This window comes from Somniosus microcephalus, chromosome 2 (genome assembly GCF_052327205.1).
Source record: "Somniosus microcephalus isolate GS21.2 chromosome 2, FLI_Smic_1.0, whole genome shotgun sequence".
Classification (NCBI taxonomy): Eukaryota; Metazoa; Chordata; class Chondrichthyes; order Squaliformes; family Somniosidae; genus Somniosus; species Somniosus microcephalus.
In genome coordinates, this window is record NC_140988.1 from 285,728,736 (window position 1) to 285,746,746 (window position 18,011).

Here is an 18,011-nt window from a genome sequence, read left to right on the forward strand (position 1 = left end):
ATATGCTTAGAGAGTGTGGAATTCTTAAAGTGCATCCAGGAGAGCTTTTTGAGCCAGCATGTAGAAAGTCCTACAAGAGAGGGGGCAGTACTTGACCTAATTCTAGGGAATGTAGCCGGGCAAGTGGTAGAAGTGTCAGTAGGAGAGCATTTTGGTGACAGTGACCATAATTTGGTGAGATTTGAGGTAGTCATGGAAAAGGACAAAGATGGACCGGAAATAAAGGTTCTAAATTGGGGGAAGGCCGATTTTAATATGATAAGGCAGGATCTGACCAAAGTGGACTGGGATCAGCTACTTGTAGGAAAATCCACATCAGAGTAGTGGGAGTCTTTCAGAAAGGAAGTAAGAGAGAGTACAATGCCAACATGTTCCCGTAAAGGTCAAGGGTGGGACCAACAAGCCCAGGGATATACAAGAATGGATTAGGAAAAAAAGGGAGGCTTTTGGCAGATACAAAGGACTAAAAACAGTGGAAGCCCTAGGAGGAGTATAGAAAGTGCAAGGGGGTACTTAAAAAAGAAATTAGAAGAGCGAAGAGGGGACATGAAAAAACACTGGCGGGCAAAATAAAGGAAAATCCCACGGTGTTTTATAAGTATATTAAGGGCAAGAGGATAACCAGGGAAAGAGTAGGGTCCATTAGGGACCAAAGTGGCAATCTGTGTGTAGAGCCGGAAGATGTGGGTGAGGTTTTAAATGAATATTTTGCATCTGTGTTCACTATGGAGAAGGACGATATAGGCATAGAAATCAGGCAGGAGGATTGTGATATACTTGAACAAATTAGTATTGAGAGGGAGGAGGTACTCGCGGTTTTAGAGGGCTTAAAAGTGGATAAATCCCCAGGCCCAGACGAGATGTATCCCAGGCTGCTGTGTGAGGCAAGGGAGGAGATTGCAGGGGCTCTGACACAAATTTTCAGAACCTCTCTGGCCACAGGGGAGGTGCCAGAGGACTGGAGAACAGCTAACGTAGTACCATTATTCAAGCAGGGTAGTAGGGATAAACCAGGGAATTACAGGCCAGTGAGCCTAACATCAGTGGTAGGGAAATTATTGGAAAAAATTCTGAGGGACAGAATTAGTCTTCACTTGGAGAGGCAAGAATTAATCAAGGATAGTCAGCATGGCTTTGTCAGGGGGAGATCATGTCTAACCAATTGGATTGAATTTTGAGAGGGGGTGACTAGGTGTGTGGATGAGTGTAGTGCAGTTGCTGTAGTCTACATGGACTTCAGTAAGGCTTTGGACAAAGTCCCACATGGGAGACTGGTCAAGAAGGTAAGAGCCCATGGGATCTAGGGCGATTTGGCACATTGGATCCAAAATTGGCTTAGTGACAGGAGGCAGAGGGTGATGGTCGAAGGTTGTTTGTGTGACTGGAAGCCTGTGTCCAGTGGTGTACCGCAGGGATCGGTGCTGGGTCCTTTGCTGTTTGTAGTGTACATTAATGATTTAGATATGAATGTAGGAGGCATGATCAGTAAGTTCGCAGATGACACGAAAATTGGTGGAGTGGTAAATAGTGAGGAGGGAAGCCTCAGGCTACTGGACGATATAGATGGGTTGGTTAGATGGGCAGAACAGTGGCAAATGGAATTTAAGCCTGAAAAGTGTGAGGTGATGCATTTTGGGAGGACTAACAAGGGAAGGGAATACACAATGAATGGTAGGACCCTAGGAAGGACAAAGGATCAGAGGGGCCTTGGTGTGCATGTACATAGATCCCTGAAGGCAGCAGGACAGTAGATAAGGTGGCTAAAAAGGCATATGGGATACTTATATTCTATACCTCGGCTAATGAAGGCAAGAGCAGGGAGGTTATGATGGAGCTAGTTAGGCCACAGCTGGAATACTGTGTGCAGTTCTGGTCGGCACACTATAGGAGGGATGTGATTGCATTGGAGAGGGTGCAGAGGAGATTCACCAGGATGTTACCTGGGCTGGAGCGCTTCAGCTATCGAGAGAGGCTGGGGTTGTTTTCCTTAGAGCAGAGAAGGCTGAGGGGGGACCTGATTGAGGTGTACAAAATTATGAGGGGCATAGATAGGGTAGATAGAAAGGAACGTTTCCCCTTAGTAGAGGGGTCAATAACCAGGGGTCATAATTTCAAGGTAAGGGGCAGGAGGTTTAGAGGGGATTTGAGGAAAAACCTTTTCACCCAGAGGGTGGTTGGAATCTGGAACTCACTGCCTGAAAGGGTGGTAGAGGCAGAAACCCTCACAACATTCAAGAAGCATTTAGATGAACTCTTGAAATGCCATAGCATACAAGGCTACGGACCAAGTGCTGGAAAATGGGATTAGAATAGACAGGGCTTGATGGCCGGTGCGGACACGATGGGCCGAAGGGCCTCTTTCTGTGGTGTATAGCTCTATGACTTTAATAGCATCCTTGATTTGTTCCGTGCATTGTTGAGTTATATAATCCCTGTTAATTCTCATACCAAATTCCCTTCTCCATTATTTTAATGAAGAATCAACCTATTTATTTTAATTGGGTTAATGCTTCTGTTAAAATAGAGGAATTTGGACCAGAGGGGAGGGCACTTCAATTCACTTCAGGGCCTGTAGAAGGGAAATAAAATCATCCCAAGGTTCATGTTCCTGCTTGCCATCCTGCAACCTCTGTTGGTTGGTTGGTGCAAACACAAAATGGGATTTCCTGTTTTGTACTGTTAAAATTATTTGAGAAGGAATTTCACCAATCCCTCACCAAGGTGAGAGCAAGATCAGGCTTGTCTGTAATGTCACTTATTGTTGAATAGTCAGCCAACATTAATGGTTTAGGTTCACACACACTTGGGCGAGGCACCAGAGGGCCTACAGTGCCTCTGGAACTGCAGCTCAGTTATGAGTAAGTAACCTCAGGAGAGGAGAAGGGAAAAAATAAAATCCCAAATACATTGCGTTCATCAAACAATACCAAAATGTTACCCAAACAGATTCATACTTTGTGTGTATTTACTTGTTTTAGACATTTGTAACATGCAAGAAAACAATAGTCATACCTGTCCAAGAATTTCAATGCACGATGTAAAGAACTGCCTTGTTGGTGGATGCCGCTGAGTTTCATCACAGACAAAAGACACAATCACATAGAACAAGGCAATGCCCACTTTCTGATGACTTTCTGTGTGCTGGAGCTTGTAGGCATTCACCAAGGCCCTGGAAACAATCATAATTAGAATGAGGAAAGCCAGCAAGTAACGAATAAAGGTATATTAGAAATCTTAAGAACGTGACTGGCAATAAAAGCTCAAAAAGCAATGCTGATTATAGTAAAAAGCTGTTTCCACTAATTAGCAAATTGTTAACAAGGACGCACATACTTAGGAATATCACTAGAAGAATGAAATGGAAGGTAAAGAGTTAATTAGAACACAACTTGTATTTATATGGTGCCTTTAACATCGTAAAATGTCCCACGGCGCTTCACAGGAGCGATTATCAAACAAAATTTGACACCGAGCCACATAAGGAGATATTAGGACAGGTGACCAAATGCTTGGTCAAAGAGGTGGGGAGGTGGCTGAACAAGGCAGAATGGAACAGTTGAGCGGCTTCAAGAGTGGTAAAGATGTGTGCCGCCAGTTTACATGTGAAAGCTGACAAAGGTGAGGATGAGGGTTTCAGCAGCAGTCGGAGTGAGGCATGGTTGAAGGTGTGTGATGCTATGGAGGTAGAATTAGGCCATCATAAATTGGATATGGGATGTGCACATCTGCCCTGGGTCAAACAGCACTGAAGCAGCTGAGCAAACAGCTGGAGAGGCAGACAGAACTGGGGGGCTAGGTTGTGGAGCTTTTGGCAGGAGCCAAACAAGATGGCTTCAGTCTTGCTGATGTTAAGTTGGAAGAAGTTCTTGCTCATTCAAGCACAGTAATGGTCATTAAGTAGAAGGTGTTGGCATAGAGATAGTGCTGGGTGTTGTCACCATATATGTGGAAGCTGACCCTCTACCAACAGATGATGTTGCTGAGGGGCAACATGTATATGAGGAAAAGGAGGGGACCAAGGGTGGGTTTGATGTGGGGACAGACAAAGAGGGTTGGAGAAGGTGGGTTAGCATCACAAAGAGAAGTTTGGGATTGCTGTACCCTGAAGGATAATCCTAGTGTAGTGGGATGGCTTGCTTGTGGAGGGGGATAGTATTGTTTAGGGTGGTTCAGTCAGATCCGGTGAGGATCTAGATACCGACAAAGGATTGCTTTTTTGTTGTCAATGTAAGTGGAAGTGTGATTGGGCTTAGCTCTAAAACTCCCATGTTGGAATGACTTAGCAACTATCAAGTTCACTTGGATAGGGTAGCAGAAGTTGACCTACATCCATGGAGTCATACAGCGGCAAGAGACAAAGGGCTGGATTTTAACTCAGGTGCGGGCTGTTGTCGTGTTATCCGAATTTCGTGTTTCCCACACGAATCTAAATGGATGTGGGAGATTGATGCAATTTTAAACTCAATTGGCCAATTGAGTTCCAACGTGTGGGAAGCCTTTGCAAATGGGTTTTTCATGACTGAAAGTCCCCTCCGATGACGTCATCATTGCTGCTGCATTTAAGGTCCACAGCAAGCCTTGCTTCTTCTGCAGGCTTCCAAGCTTTCTCCATTTGGTGTCAGAGGGACCTGCAGGAAAGATGACAAGCGGGAGGGCAAGATCAGCTCCTTGCTTTGACAAGGCGGCACTGCAGGCATTAGTCGATGGGGCTAGGGCCAACAGAGAGGTTCTGTTCCCTTCATCAGGGAGGAAGAGGCTCCCACTCAGACCAAGGCTGTGTGGATGCAGGTGGCTGAGGAGGTCAACTCCTTGGGAGTCACCTGCAGAACCTGGATATAGTGCAGGAAAAGATTTCATGACCTTCAGCGCACTGGAAAAGTGAGTATGAATTTCCCATCACCCTCAATCTGATCCCCATTGCCTTTCCTCACCAGCACTCAGCTTTAGCAATCTCTTCCTCCACATCCCACTTGACACTGACATCCATGCACCCTTACCCATTCCCTCTCTCTCTATGCTCACATTCACATAACTATTCCACCATGCAGCCTTCACACTCCCTATCACTCTGATGCTTTGAACACAACTGACAACACATAGGGAGGGCCCTTGGTCTTGCAACCTCACTCCATCTTTGTCTCCTTCCAAGTATCTATGCTATGCAATCTCTACACTCACTCCTTCATTCTCACTCAACCTCCACTTGTCTCCCTCATTGCAGGAAAAGAGAGCTCACAACAAGAGAGCGAGCCAGGACAGGAGGAGGGACAGCCTCATTAGCCCACCTGACCCCCTGGGAGGAGGCCGTCCCGGAAATCATGGGCATTGAGTATGATTCTCGCATGGGGGACGGACAGACGGGTGCAACACAGCAAGCTGGTGACAGAAAAGTTTCCCATCTCTCTCTGACATTGCATGAGTCGCTGATAATGATTGTGAAGCTGTAACAGATGGACTTATGAGCATCTGCAAAAAGCGATGTGCATGTAGCCTTTGCATCACATCTCTGACTCTTTCCTTTACTCCCCCACGGGACCATCACAAGCATCCATCCCCCATAGCCAGGAAGAAGAGGCTGAGCAGCCAGACTCCTCAGAGGAAGCTGCAATCTCTGAGGACGCAGCATCAGCAGAATTGAGCGCACCCAGCACCAGCGCAGACACTCACACCTCGGTGGGACCTTCGGGACATAGAGTAGTGTTGTCACCTGGTGTATCACAGCTCACAAGCGAGCATCAGCAGATTGTGGAGACAGGGACAGCAGTGGAGAGTCCTAGTCGGAGGGCGCAGGACTCTGCCAGCTCGGCTCAGCAGCATGTCGACCCTCTGCCTCTGGGTCCATCCATATAAGATCAGAGGTGATGGAACTCCAGGCACAGATGCAGGAGTCTCTGGCAGGTTTTGTCTCTAGGGTCGCTGTGAGTGTGGAGTGAATGGAGGAGTCCATAGCAAACATGAGCAGAGCCTTTGTGGAGTCATTGGCGCATGAACGCATTACCACGGAAAGGATGGCTACCTCCGTGGAAACGATTGCTACCTCCGTGGTAAGGCTGGCTACCATACAGGAGAGGAGGGCTACGGCCATGGAGGAGCATAGTCGCCAGGGTATGGAAAACATGATCACTGTTCGGAATAGAGTGACATCTCTTGAGGAGTGATGGACATCCATTGAACAGAGAAACCAGACCTTCATGGAAGTCCTTCTGAGTAGAACTGCCAGTGCAGATATGGGTCCCCATGGCCCCCCTGATGTGCAGCAAGGTGCTCTCCAGCCACTTGCAGGCGCTGAGTGGGACCTGACCCATGAGAGGGAGGTTGGTGGCATACCTCAAGGAAGTGGGGACTCCTCTCCAAGCGCTCACACTTCCATGCCATTGCAGAGCCCTCGGTCAGAGCCCCACCGGAGTCCACACCGAAGTGAGATAGACGTCTCAACCCCTGTACAGCCGCAGGAGCAGCAGACTGTTGACGAGCCCTCACAGGCTCGCAACCCCAGAGGGCGCCCGCCAAAGGTATCAAGGCAAGAGCAGCAGGAAAGTGAGCAAGGGGCCTCCACATCTGCTGAAGTCACAGGGGAAGCACTACATAGGAGCACGCGCAAGAGGAAGATAAAGCACAAGTAGTCATAAGGGTAGTCACTTGGGTGGAATTTTGTGTTTAGTGTAAAAATGCCATCACGTCGTAATTGTACATAAAAATTCTGATGGCAAATGTTGCAGTTGTGGCGTCTGTCATTTCGCTATTGGGACTTCCACATTGAGGCCTTAGGAATACTTGCAACTGTCAGTATGGTGGTCAGAGTGCTAGAAATCCTCAGGTTCTTGGCCATTGTCAATGCTCTGGTAAGAAGCTGCGAGGCAAAAGTGTTTGATTGACTAGGCTAAGCAAATCTGGCCAGAATGAGTGCGTTCCTTGCATCCCGGGCAGCAATGTTCTCGCGTAATGCTGCCGCTGGTTGATGGGCCTCTGCAGGATGTTCGTTTTTGCCCTCCTCCTCCTCATCCTCATCTGAGGAGCCACTTGGTCCTCAGGAATCTGCAAGCCACGACGCTGTGCCATGTTGTGAAGTGCACAGCAAACCACGACGATTCTGGAGACCCTGGCTGCTGAGTACTGCAGGGCTCCACCTGATCTATCCAGGCATCTGAAGCGCGCAACTTCAGCAAACCGATGGTTTGCTCGATTATGGATCTGGTGGACATGTGGCTGGAGTTGTAGCTGTCCTCAGGTTCGTTGGATGGTCTCCTCAACGGCATCATCAGCCACATCCTCAGGGGATAGCCCTGGTCTCCAAGTAGCCATCCGTTAAGTTGGTCTGGCGGACTGAATAGCGGAGGCACACTAGACTGGCGCAGTATGAAGGAGTCATGGCAACTGCCAGGGTACATGGCATAAACATGCAAAATTTCCTTCTTGTGGTCACACACCAGCTGAACGTTAAGGGAGTGGAAGCCCTTGCGGTTGACAAAAATACCTGGATTCCGATGGGGTGCCGTAAGGGCCACATGTGTGCAGTCAACGACGCCCTGCACCCTTGGAAAGCCTGCCAGATGAGCTAATCCAACCGCTCGTGCTGTGACACTTGCTCGATCCTTGGTGAAATGGATGTGATTGTGCGCGAGGGCAAAGAGGGCATCGGTTACCTGCGTGATGCAAGTGTGTGCGGCCGCCTGGGAGATGCCGCTGATGTCTGCTGCTGATCCCTGGAATGAGCCCGAGGCAAAAAAGTTGAGTGCGGTAGTGACTTTGACGGCCACTGGTAATGCTTGTCCGCCTGGTCCTCTGGGCAGCAGGTCTTGCTGTAGCATTGCGCAGATGTCACCCACTACCTCTCGCGAAAGTCGGAGCCGCCTTTGGCACTGCTGCTCAGACATGTTGAGATAGGTGACCCTGCGCCTGTAGACCCTGTTTGGGGGGTATCTCCTGCGCCGATGGGCTTCCAGGCGCTGGCCCCTCCTGGCCTGTGCAGCCTCAGGTGGGTGAACAGTAGCCTGGCGCTGCTGTTGCTGGTGTTGTTCCTGGTTCTGCTGCTGCCGCAGCTGGTGCTCAAGCTCCTCTAATGCCCAGATGGGAAGGAAATAAATGGCTCCCATGCTTCTGGTATATGCCTCCGTTGAGGAAGCGCTGAATGAAGGTGGAGAGAGGGGTTTCCCAGGAAGCCACACTGGAGATGGGTGTGAGGCTCCAATCTTCCACAGGTGTGGTTAAGCCTTCTAAAAGTTGCCCCAGGCCTGAGACCACAAAGTTCTGCCACCTGCAAATGATGGCTGATCAAATCTCCTCTTTAATGGTTGACCTGTAGTTGATACTCAGCAATCCAATAGTGCTCCCGCCAGGTTTCACTAGTGTTTCCCACCAGGCGGGTTTTATGTGGGAAAAGGGTTAAATTTGCAAGGGCCTGTTAAAATAGGATTATAGAGGCCATTTAATGGTTATTAAGGGCCTTAAAGACCAGTCCCGCCTGTTGGATGCAGGACGGAGTCGGGAGCATCAGACACGCCCGAGTTAAAATTGCTCGGAGTTGGGAACCAGGCGGGGGGGTCCCGCTTGCCAGTTTTTGCGATTTTAACCCCCGCACGCGTCCAAGCCTGACTCCACGGCTCAATGAAAATCGAGCCCTAAGTCTTCAGGAGAGTAGGGGATTGGAGGGGAAGATTATTGCCCCAAACATTCAATATTGTGGCAGAGGAAACGGAGCTTTTCCTACAGCTTTAGGCCGTGTTACACTTGATAGACAAAAATGGATCAAAAGTAAACAATAATGCAGCACTACAGAAAAATTACAGAAAAGTATAAATCAGTAACATTGATGGGACAACAGATAGAAAGATGCAATGTAGGCTGGAATACCTAAAAAGGCAGTTGCAGAGGGGTTGAGACAACAGTGCAGCTGTGATAAAAGTTTACAATAAATGTACTTTTTTGGGTACATTTTAAAAAAATGATTATGAATGAATCTTACTGGCAACTCAATAGTATGGACAACTCTGGCCACAAACTGATATCCCACCAATGAGTAATGCTAGAGCTTCAACCGCTCACCTCTCCCCACTCCTATGTGGGAGGCTTTAAAAAATAAACAAACTAACTTTTGTCCATGTGAACAAAAGCATTTGAAAGATTGAAGACAGCAATGGTGTCTGCAGAAAATACTGCAACATTATCAGTTTTAGAGATGGATAAATGAGAGCATATTTAACTTTTTCTTTAATATCAGAATTATATTTTCTAGAACATAGCATATCAATACTTATTTTTATTATTGGGAGCATTAACTTACGTTATAAAGTTTTCCACATATACAGCAGCTTCAGCAACATTTTGAGGAGGAGGTTTGGCGACATTGGTTTGCAACTGTTTAACGTCTTTAAATAAAGCATCGAGCTGCTGTTTGATGGCATTATTCTTGTACAATTCCTTACACTGAAATTTGAACAGAAATTCATTTGATTCAATTTCAATTACTTTATCAAGATGGTTTACATAAACATATCTGAAATATGCATTACCTAACTACATATATTATAATAATTCCTTATTACCAGCATAATGGTGCTGATATTAGTGTCCCAATATTACCAATTACATAGAATTTACAGCACAGAAACAGGCCATTTGGCTCAACTGCCTGTGTTTATGCGCCACAGGAGCCACCTCCCACCTTAATTCATCTAACCCTATCAGCATGTCGTTCTATTCCTTTCTCCCTTAAATACATCAACAGCTGTAGCATCTGCTCACTGCGATGGGAAATTAAAGGTGAAAAACTGATGCCCCTGTTGGATTCAAATGGTATGTGACTTCCACAGCATGAATTCTGCATTAAAGGAGAATACTGTGCAGAGAATTTTCAGGATAGAATGTTCTCTCTTCTCTTTACCTCTCCCCCCCGCCCCCAGCCTACTATTTCAGGAAGAATAATTCAGCATCACCTGGTCTTGTTTCTGTTATGCTGTTTAAGTTCTAGCTTCCAATCACAATAAACCCAAGCGCAATAAACCCAATCACAATAAACACAACCTTTTACTTAATTCCCTGATCACTCTATGCTTGTCGCCTCAACTACTTTATGTGGTAGCATGTTCCATACTCTAACCACTCTCTGGGTAAAGTTTCTCCTGATTTCCTTATTAGATATATTAGTGACTATCTTATATTTATGACCTAATTTTGGACTCCCTCACATAATGATGTCCAGTGTGCTTTTTCACATATTGTTCTGGACCAATGAACATTTTATGTGTGCAGATAGCACCCTCTGGTGGCGGTTATTGTGTTAACAGTTTGTATGCTGGAAAGGTCATCTGATCTTTCTTCCTGTGTGAGGTCATTTGAACTTTGTTCCTTTCTTCCTGTGAGAGGTCATTTGACCTTCCTTTCTTCCTGTGAGAGGTCATTTGACCTTCCTTTCTTCCTATGAGAGGTCATTTGACCTTCCTACCTTTCTTCCTGTTGACCCCAGGAAGCAGTTTTGCCAGGAAGAACCTGACTTGAGTAATGGAGAATCTGCCATGAGAGGTTCCATTTACAATCCAATGTAATCTGATTTCATATGTTAGGCCAAGCGCAATATCTGTGAGTATCTTTGTTCCTTAGCATAATAGCAACGTTGTCAGAGTAATATTTTGATAATACTATGTTTATAAAAGGTTAATATTTGATAGTTATAAAAGTTAGTCCAAATGTTAGTTAGTTATACAATTAGTCTAGTCTACTGTTGTAAATATGTTTATATCTTATGTAATATCGAATGTATAGTACTCAGTTTATGTACAAAACATACTTTGTCTTTGTTTACTTGAACAAATTTGTGAAACTGTAAAGCTCCAAAACAGCAACCGGCTTCAGAAGAATTATTTTTGAATGAGTGTTTAACTTGCTGGATAGCTAGATAGGAGCACGTCCAGTACACATATAAATGGTTAAGCGATGAGTAGAAAGTTCTGAAGCAGTTTTGATAAGTTTATTTAACCAAATGTATGAATTTTTTGTAAACATGATCAACATTCCTACTAAGCTGCACGGCCACGCGGTTGTCTGGAGGTCCCGCACAGCCTGGGACCGGCTTTTCAAATGCGAGATTTCACGCATGCGTGAAATTTTGAATGGGCCGTGCAGCCCGTTAAAGGGACCATGCACCCAAAAAAAATTAGGGGGAATATTGATTATTACATTTGCTTCCTTGATGGTGGCTACGATTTGAAGATGTGTGCTGCTCCACAAAGCTAACACAAAACTGACAATTGGGCAAACAAACTCAGGCTACTGATCAACAAAAGATTAAACGGTTTGAGGGTGTACATATACAGTAACAAGCATTAATTGGCTAATGAACTGTAATAGCACATATACTGGAAATAAATGTTTCCTTCTCTTTCCTTTAATCAGTTACTGTGTTCATAATAAAAGTAGTTGCAGACTTGAATTATAGAATTGTTTTATTAGCCATGTGTACTATGAGAAATGAAGACGACAGTGGTGTTTAACTTCTAACTGGGATCAATGATGGTGTATCCAGCAAGATAGTCACTCCCCTCCAAAAGAAGATTAATTAAATGTTTGGTTACCAGCCTTGCGTCAGTGGTATCACTCCCGTCTGGGTCAGGAGGTTGTGGGTTCAAGTCCCATTCCAGAGACTTGAATACATAATCTATACCGATTCTTCAGCGGTGCATGCAACAAGGGTAATACAGTAATTATGGGGGACTTTAAGTTTCATATAGACTGGGCAAACCAAATTTGCAGTAATGGTGCAGAGGACGAGTTCATGGAATGCATTCAAAATAATTTCCAAGATCAGCATGTTGAGGAACCAACTAGGGAACAGGCTATTTTAGATCTAGTATTGTGCAATGAGACAGGGTTAATTGATAACCTTGTAATAAAAGGAGCCTCTGGGGAACAGTGATCATAATATGATAGAATTTTATGTTGGGTTTGAGAGTGATTTAGTTAGTCCAAAACTAGGGTCTTAAATCTGAACAAAGCATAAACTACGTAGGTATTAGAGGCAAGTTGGCTAAGGTAGGTTGGGAAACTAGATTAAAAGGTATGACGATAGATAAGTAATAGCAAACATTTAAAGAAATAATTTATAATTCGCAACAAATATACATTCCCTTAAGGAAGAAAACCCCCCCATGGGAAAAATGGTCCAACCTTGGCTAACAAGAGAAGTTAAAGATAGTATTAGATTAAAGGAAGAGCCTTATAATGTTGCCAAAAAAAGTAATAAGCCTGAGGATTAGGAGGATTTTTAGAATTCATAGGATGACCAAAATATAGAATATGAGAGTAAACTAGCAAGAGACATAAAAACAGATTGTAAAACCTTCTATAGGTTTATAAAAAGGAAGAGGTTAGCAAAAGTAAACGTAGGTCCCTTATAGCCAGAGACAGGAGAACTTATAATGGGGAATAAGGAAATGGCAGAGATATTAAACAAGTACTTAGTATCTGTCTTCACGGAAGAAAACACAAAAAACATTCTGGAAAAAGTGGGCAACCAAGGGACTAGGGAGAATGAGGAACTTAAAAAAGAGTATTAGTAAAGAAATAGTACTGGAGAAATTAATGGGACTAAAAGCTGACAAATCCCCTGGACTTGATGGCCTACATACTAGGGTTTTAAAAGAGGTGGCTAGAGATAGTGGATGCATTGGTTTTGATCCTCTGAAAATTCCCTAGATTCTAAAGGTCCCCGCGGATTGGAAGGTAGCAAATGTAACCCTGCTAATCAAGAAAGGAGGGCGAGAGAAACAGGGAAATATAGACCAGTTAGTCTGACATCAGTAGTAGGGAAAATGCTAGAATCTATTATTGGGGCCGTGGTAACAGGGCACTTAGAAAATCATAATATGATTGGGCAGAGTCAACAGGGATTTATGAAAGGGAAATTGTGTTTGACAAATCTAAGTTTTTTGAGGTTGTAAATAGGAGGGCAGATAAGGGGGAACCAGTGGATGTAGTGTACTGTATTTGGATTTGGATTTCAATAAGGTGCCACATAAGAGGTTATTACACAAAATTCGGGCTTATGGGATTGGGGGCAATATATTAGCATGGAGCATATTTCTTTCTTTCTTTCTTTCATGGATTGGTTAACAGGCAGAAAACAGAGAGTAGGAATAAAATGGGTCATTTTCGGGTTGGCAGGCTGTAACTAGTGGGGCAAGGATCAGTGCTTGGGCCTCAGCTATTACAATCCGTAGCAATGACTTAGATGAGGGGATGGAGTGTAATTTATTCAGGTTTGCTGACGATACAAAGCTAGGTGGGAAAGTAAGTGGTGAGGAGGATGCAAAGAGACTGCAAAGGGATAGAGACAGGTTAAGTGAGTGGGCAAAAACATGGCAGATGGAATATAATGCGGACAAATGTGATGTTATCCACTTTGGTGGGATAAATAGTAAAGCAGAATGTTTTTTAAATGGAGAGATTGGGAAATGTTAGTATTCAGAGGGACCTGGATGTCCTTTTACACGAATCACTGAAAGTTAACATGCAAGTACAGCAAGCAATTAGGAAAGCAAATGGTAATAAAGGCTAAGAGTAAAGAGGTCTTACTGCAATTATATAGGGCCTTGGTGAGACCACACCTGGACTATGGTGTACAGTTTTGGTCTCCTCACCTAAGCAAGGATATACTTGCCTTACAGGGAGTGCAACGAAGGTTCACCAGACTGAATCCTGGGACGAGGAGAGTGTCCTAGGAGGTGAGATTGAGGAGACTAGGCCTATATTCCCATATTCCCTAGAATTTAGAAGAATGAGAGGTGATCTCATTGAAACATAAAATTCTTACAGGGCTTGACAGGGTAGATGCTGGGAGGATGTTTCACAGTCTCAGAATAAGGGGTCGGCCAATTAGGACTGAAGAGGAGAAATGTCTTCACTCAAAGGGTTGGGAATCATTGGAATTCTCTGCTCCAGAGGGCTCAGTCATTGAGTATATTCAAGTCAGAGATCTATAGATTTTTGGATATTAAGGGAATATAGGGATATGGGGACAGTGCAGGAAGGTGGAGTTGAGATAGAAGATCAGCCATGATCTTATGGAATGGCGGAGCAGGCTTGGAGGGCCAAATGGCCTATTCATGCTCCTATTTCTTATGTTCTTCAGTGCAGCACTGAACAAGCACTACATTGTCAGAGGTGCCATGTTTCAGATGAGAGGTCCTTTCTGCCCTCTCAGGTGGACATAAAAGAACCTATGGCACTATTTGAAGAGGAGGGGGGGGGGGGTGGGGAGTTCTCCCTGGTGTCCTGATCAACATTTATCCCTCAACCAACATCACTAAGTAGTAAGATTATCTGCTCTAACAACAGAAAGTGCTGGAAACACTCAGCAGGTCAGGCAGCATCGAGGAGAGAGAAACAGTCAAGGGTTCGATCCGAAACGTTGACTCTGATTCTCTCTCCTCGACGCTGCCTGACCTGCTGTGCTGTTATTTCAGATTTCTAGCATCCGCAGTATTTTGCTATAAGATTATCTGCTCATTGCCTCATTGCTAATTGTGGGACCTTGCTGTTTGTAAATTGAGTGTTGTATGTCCTACATCAGTAACTACATTTCTAAAAGGACTTAATGAGCTATAAAGTAGAGCCTGTGGTCGTGAATGGAGCAATATAAGTTTGTTTGTTCTTTCTTTACAACAGTGAAATACACTTCAAAAGTATTTAATTGGTTGTTGTTAGGGGATATATATATATTTTAATAACATAGATTTTAATAAATTAAACTAATGACTGAAAGTGCTGATTGTGCTTAAACAGCCACAGAAAACAGGACCACGTGTAAGACTAGAACAAAGACATGGGGTGATGAACCAGAGATCCAATCACAGTGTGGTAATGTCACATCGGCCAATTTAGTTGAACTAACCATAGCTCTGCATGCATGCTGCTGAGCCAATGGTAGTAAAGGGGCGGGTGCATTTGCTGTAATCTGATGCTGTATAAAAAGCCAGCCATTTTAACATGCTTGTCAGTTGAACAAAGGACAGTCAAACATGTAAGTCAGTGATGCAATAAATCGACTATTTAAAAACTACCACCGGACTCAAAATCTTTTATTTTAGTGCGTTGACCTCAGATTAGTGTGGTCCACTGAAATTAACAGATCTAGCAGTTGTGAAGTGCTTTGGAACGTCCGGAGGACAAGAAAGGTGCGGTATAACTGCTTTCTTTCATACCAACCCATCAACATCAGCTGAAAGTTTTCCATGATGAAACTGTGTTAAGGTGTGTTTGGATCCAGTTTCAAATCTCCAGTCAATTTAGGAGTTCTTTAAGTGACAACGAGTGAGAACATAAGAAATAGGAGCAGGAGTTGACCATATGGCCCCTCGAGCCTGCTCCGCCATTCAATAAGATCATGGCTGATCTTCTACATCAACTCCACTTTCCTGCCCTGTCCCCATATCCCTTGATTCTCTTTGTGCCCAAAAATCTATCGATCGCTGTCTTGAATATATTCATCAACTGAGCATCCACAGCCCTCTGGGGTAGAGAATTCCAAAGATTCACAATCCTGAGTGGAGAAATTTCTCATCTCAGTTCTAAATGGACGACAAGGACAAGGAAACCATGCATTGATTTCTAAGTTGGCGGAAGCTACTCTGTTCACTGCACACACCATTATTGAATAGGTCCATTTTTATAAAAGCTCTTAAGGCATTCGATTCATTCTCAGGTTATGGGAACAGTAGCATAGAGGCTCTGTTACTGGACTAATAATCCAGAGGCCTGGTCTAATGATTCAGAGATGAGAGTTCAAAGCCCACCACTTCAAATCCAACCATGGCAGCTGGGGAATTTAAATTCAATTAAATAAAAATCTGAAATAAAAAGCTGGTATCAGTAATGGTGACCATGAAACTAGTGGATTGTCGTAAAAACCTGTCTGGTTCACAAATGTCCTTTAGAGAAGGAAATCTGCCGTCCTTACCTGGTCTGGCCTATATGTGACTCCAGACCTACGGCAATGTGGTTGACTCTTAATTGCCCTCTGAAATGGCCTCGCAAGCCACTCAGTTATAACAAACCGCTATAAAAAACAATAATAATAAAACCGGACGGACCAACCGGCATCGACCGCGGCACTGGCTACGGACACGAGAATGGCACACCCAGTCCAGTCGACCCTGCAAAGTCCTCCTCACGAATATAAGAACGTATGAAATAAGAGCAGCAGTAGGCCATATGGCCCCTCGAGCCTGCTCCGCCATTCAATAAGATCATGTTCGCTGATGACTGCGCAGTGTTCAGTGCTATTCGCAACTCCTCAGATAATGAAGCAGTTCATGCCCACATGCAGCAAGAACTGGATGACATTCAGGCTTGGGCTGATAACTGGCAAGTAACATTCATGCCACACAAGTGCCAGGCAATGATTATCTCCAGCAAGCAAGAGCCTAACCACCGTCCCTTGACATTCAACATTACCATTGCCGAATCCCCCACCATCAACATCCTGGGGTGGGGGTCACCACTGACCAGAAACTTAACTGGACCAGCCACATAAATACTGTGGCAACAAGAGCAGGTCAGAAGCTCGGTATTCTGCGGCAAGTGTCTCACCTCCTGACTCCCCAAAGCCTTTCCACCATCTACAAGGCACAAGTCAGAAGTGTGATGGAATACTCTCCACTTGCCTGGATGAGTGCAGCTCCAACAACACTCAAGAAGCTCGACACCATCCAAGACAAAGCAGCCCGCTTGATTGGCACCCCATCCACCACCTTAAGCATTCACTCCCTCCACCACTGGCGCACCGTAGCTGCAGTGTGTGCCATCTACAAGATGCACTGCAGCATCTTGCCAAGGCCTCTTTGGCAGCATCTCCCAAACCCGCGACCTCTACCACCTAGAAAGACAAGGGCAGCAGGTGCATGGGAACAACATCACCTGCAAGTTTTCCTCCAAGTTACACGCATCCTGACTTGGAAGTATATCACCGTTCCTTCATCGTCGCTGGTCAAAATCCTGAAACTCACTCCCTAACAGCACTGTAGGAGTACCTTCACCACACGGACTGCAGCGGTTCACCACCACCTTCTCAAGGGCAATTAGGCATGGGTAATAAATGCTGGCCTTGCCAGCGACGCCCACATCCCATGAACGAATAATAAAAAAGTTTAATTTTACATTTTGGTTGCTTTAGTTATGTAGCATACACATGGGGAAATAATTACCAACCTTTACAGAGATTTTTGCTGCACCTTGGCATACATGGTTAGAAGAGCTACCTCGGCATTCCAGTTTCATTGTGATTTGCTCCTCCCGATTGCTGTACAATTTAGGCAATGTGTCCAAAAGCTCACTGTCTAGCGCTATTTGCTGGGACTCCCATTGGGCTGCAATTCTTAAGAACAAAAATGGTTATTCTGTTTTTCTCCACGATTCATGAAATTAGTTCATTACCTTAAGTCACTTTTAGCAATATGTTGTGTTACCTAAGGAAAAAATAATTTCTATTTACATACAGTAAATTTACCATTAAAAAGAAATAGTAGCACAAATAACTGAGAACATGTTGCTGCTATTGGAGAGTACAACAGAAGGAATTGTAGATTTATATGTACCTAGGAGAGGACAGTGTGGAGTGTCAGAAACAGATACCATCCTGGTGAGCTACATACCAATCTGTTGTATTTCATAAATTACAATGTGCTCCCAGATATAATTTGGTTTGAGCCACCGCTCTAAAGCTATCCTGATCAAAATGCTCACAGGTACAGAACTCTTAAGGGAACAGAGTCCATAGATATTTTTCTTGAACTGCTCCATATGTACCATAATAATGTGCCTTTTTGATACCTTAATTGAAATATTATTTTCACTATCAATTCAAGACAGACTGGTGTAGAATTCTCAAATTTAGCCCAATTCTTTTTAAAGAAATACTCTCAGAATTTACTCTTTCACATTTTTTTGAACTGAGTTTTACTGGGTTCAAGGACGTACTTTTTTCATTCATTTCATTCAAATATGCTAACCTTAAAGGTCCT

At 44.4% G+C, this 18,011-nt stretch overlaps 1 protein-coding gene across 1 annotated transcript in view; it reads right to left on the reverse strand.

The window, feature by feature from the left end:
* epg5 (ectopic P-granules autophagy protein 5 homolog (C. elegans)) overlaps positions 1-18,011 on the reverse strand; it is a 237,635-nt gene that overhangs the window by 72,870 nt on the left and 146,754 nt on the right. The window contains exons 27-29 of the mRNA XM_085966023.1: positions 17,200-17,365; positions 9,281-9,423; positions 3,013-3,169 (exon numbers count right to left, since the gene is read on the reverse strand). Coding sequence (XP_085822149.1) covers positions 3,013-3,169; positions 9,281-9,423; positions 17,200-17,365 — 466 coding nt within the window. The remainder of the gene's footprint in view (positions 1-3,012; positions 3,170-9,280; positions 9,424-17,199; positions 17,366-18,011) is intronic.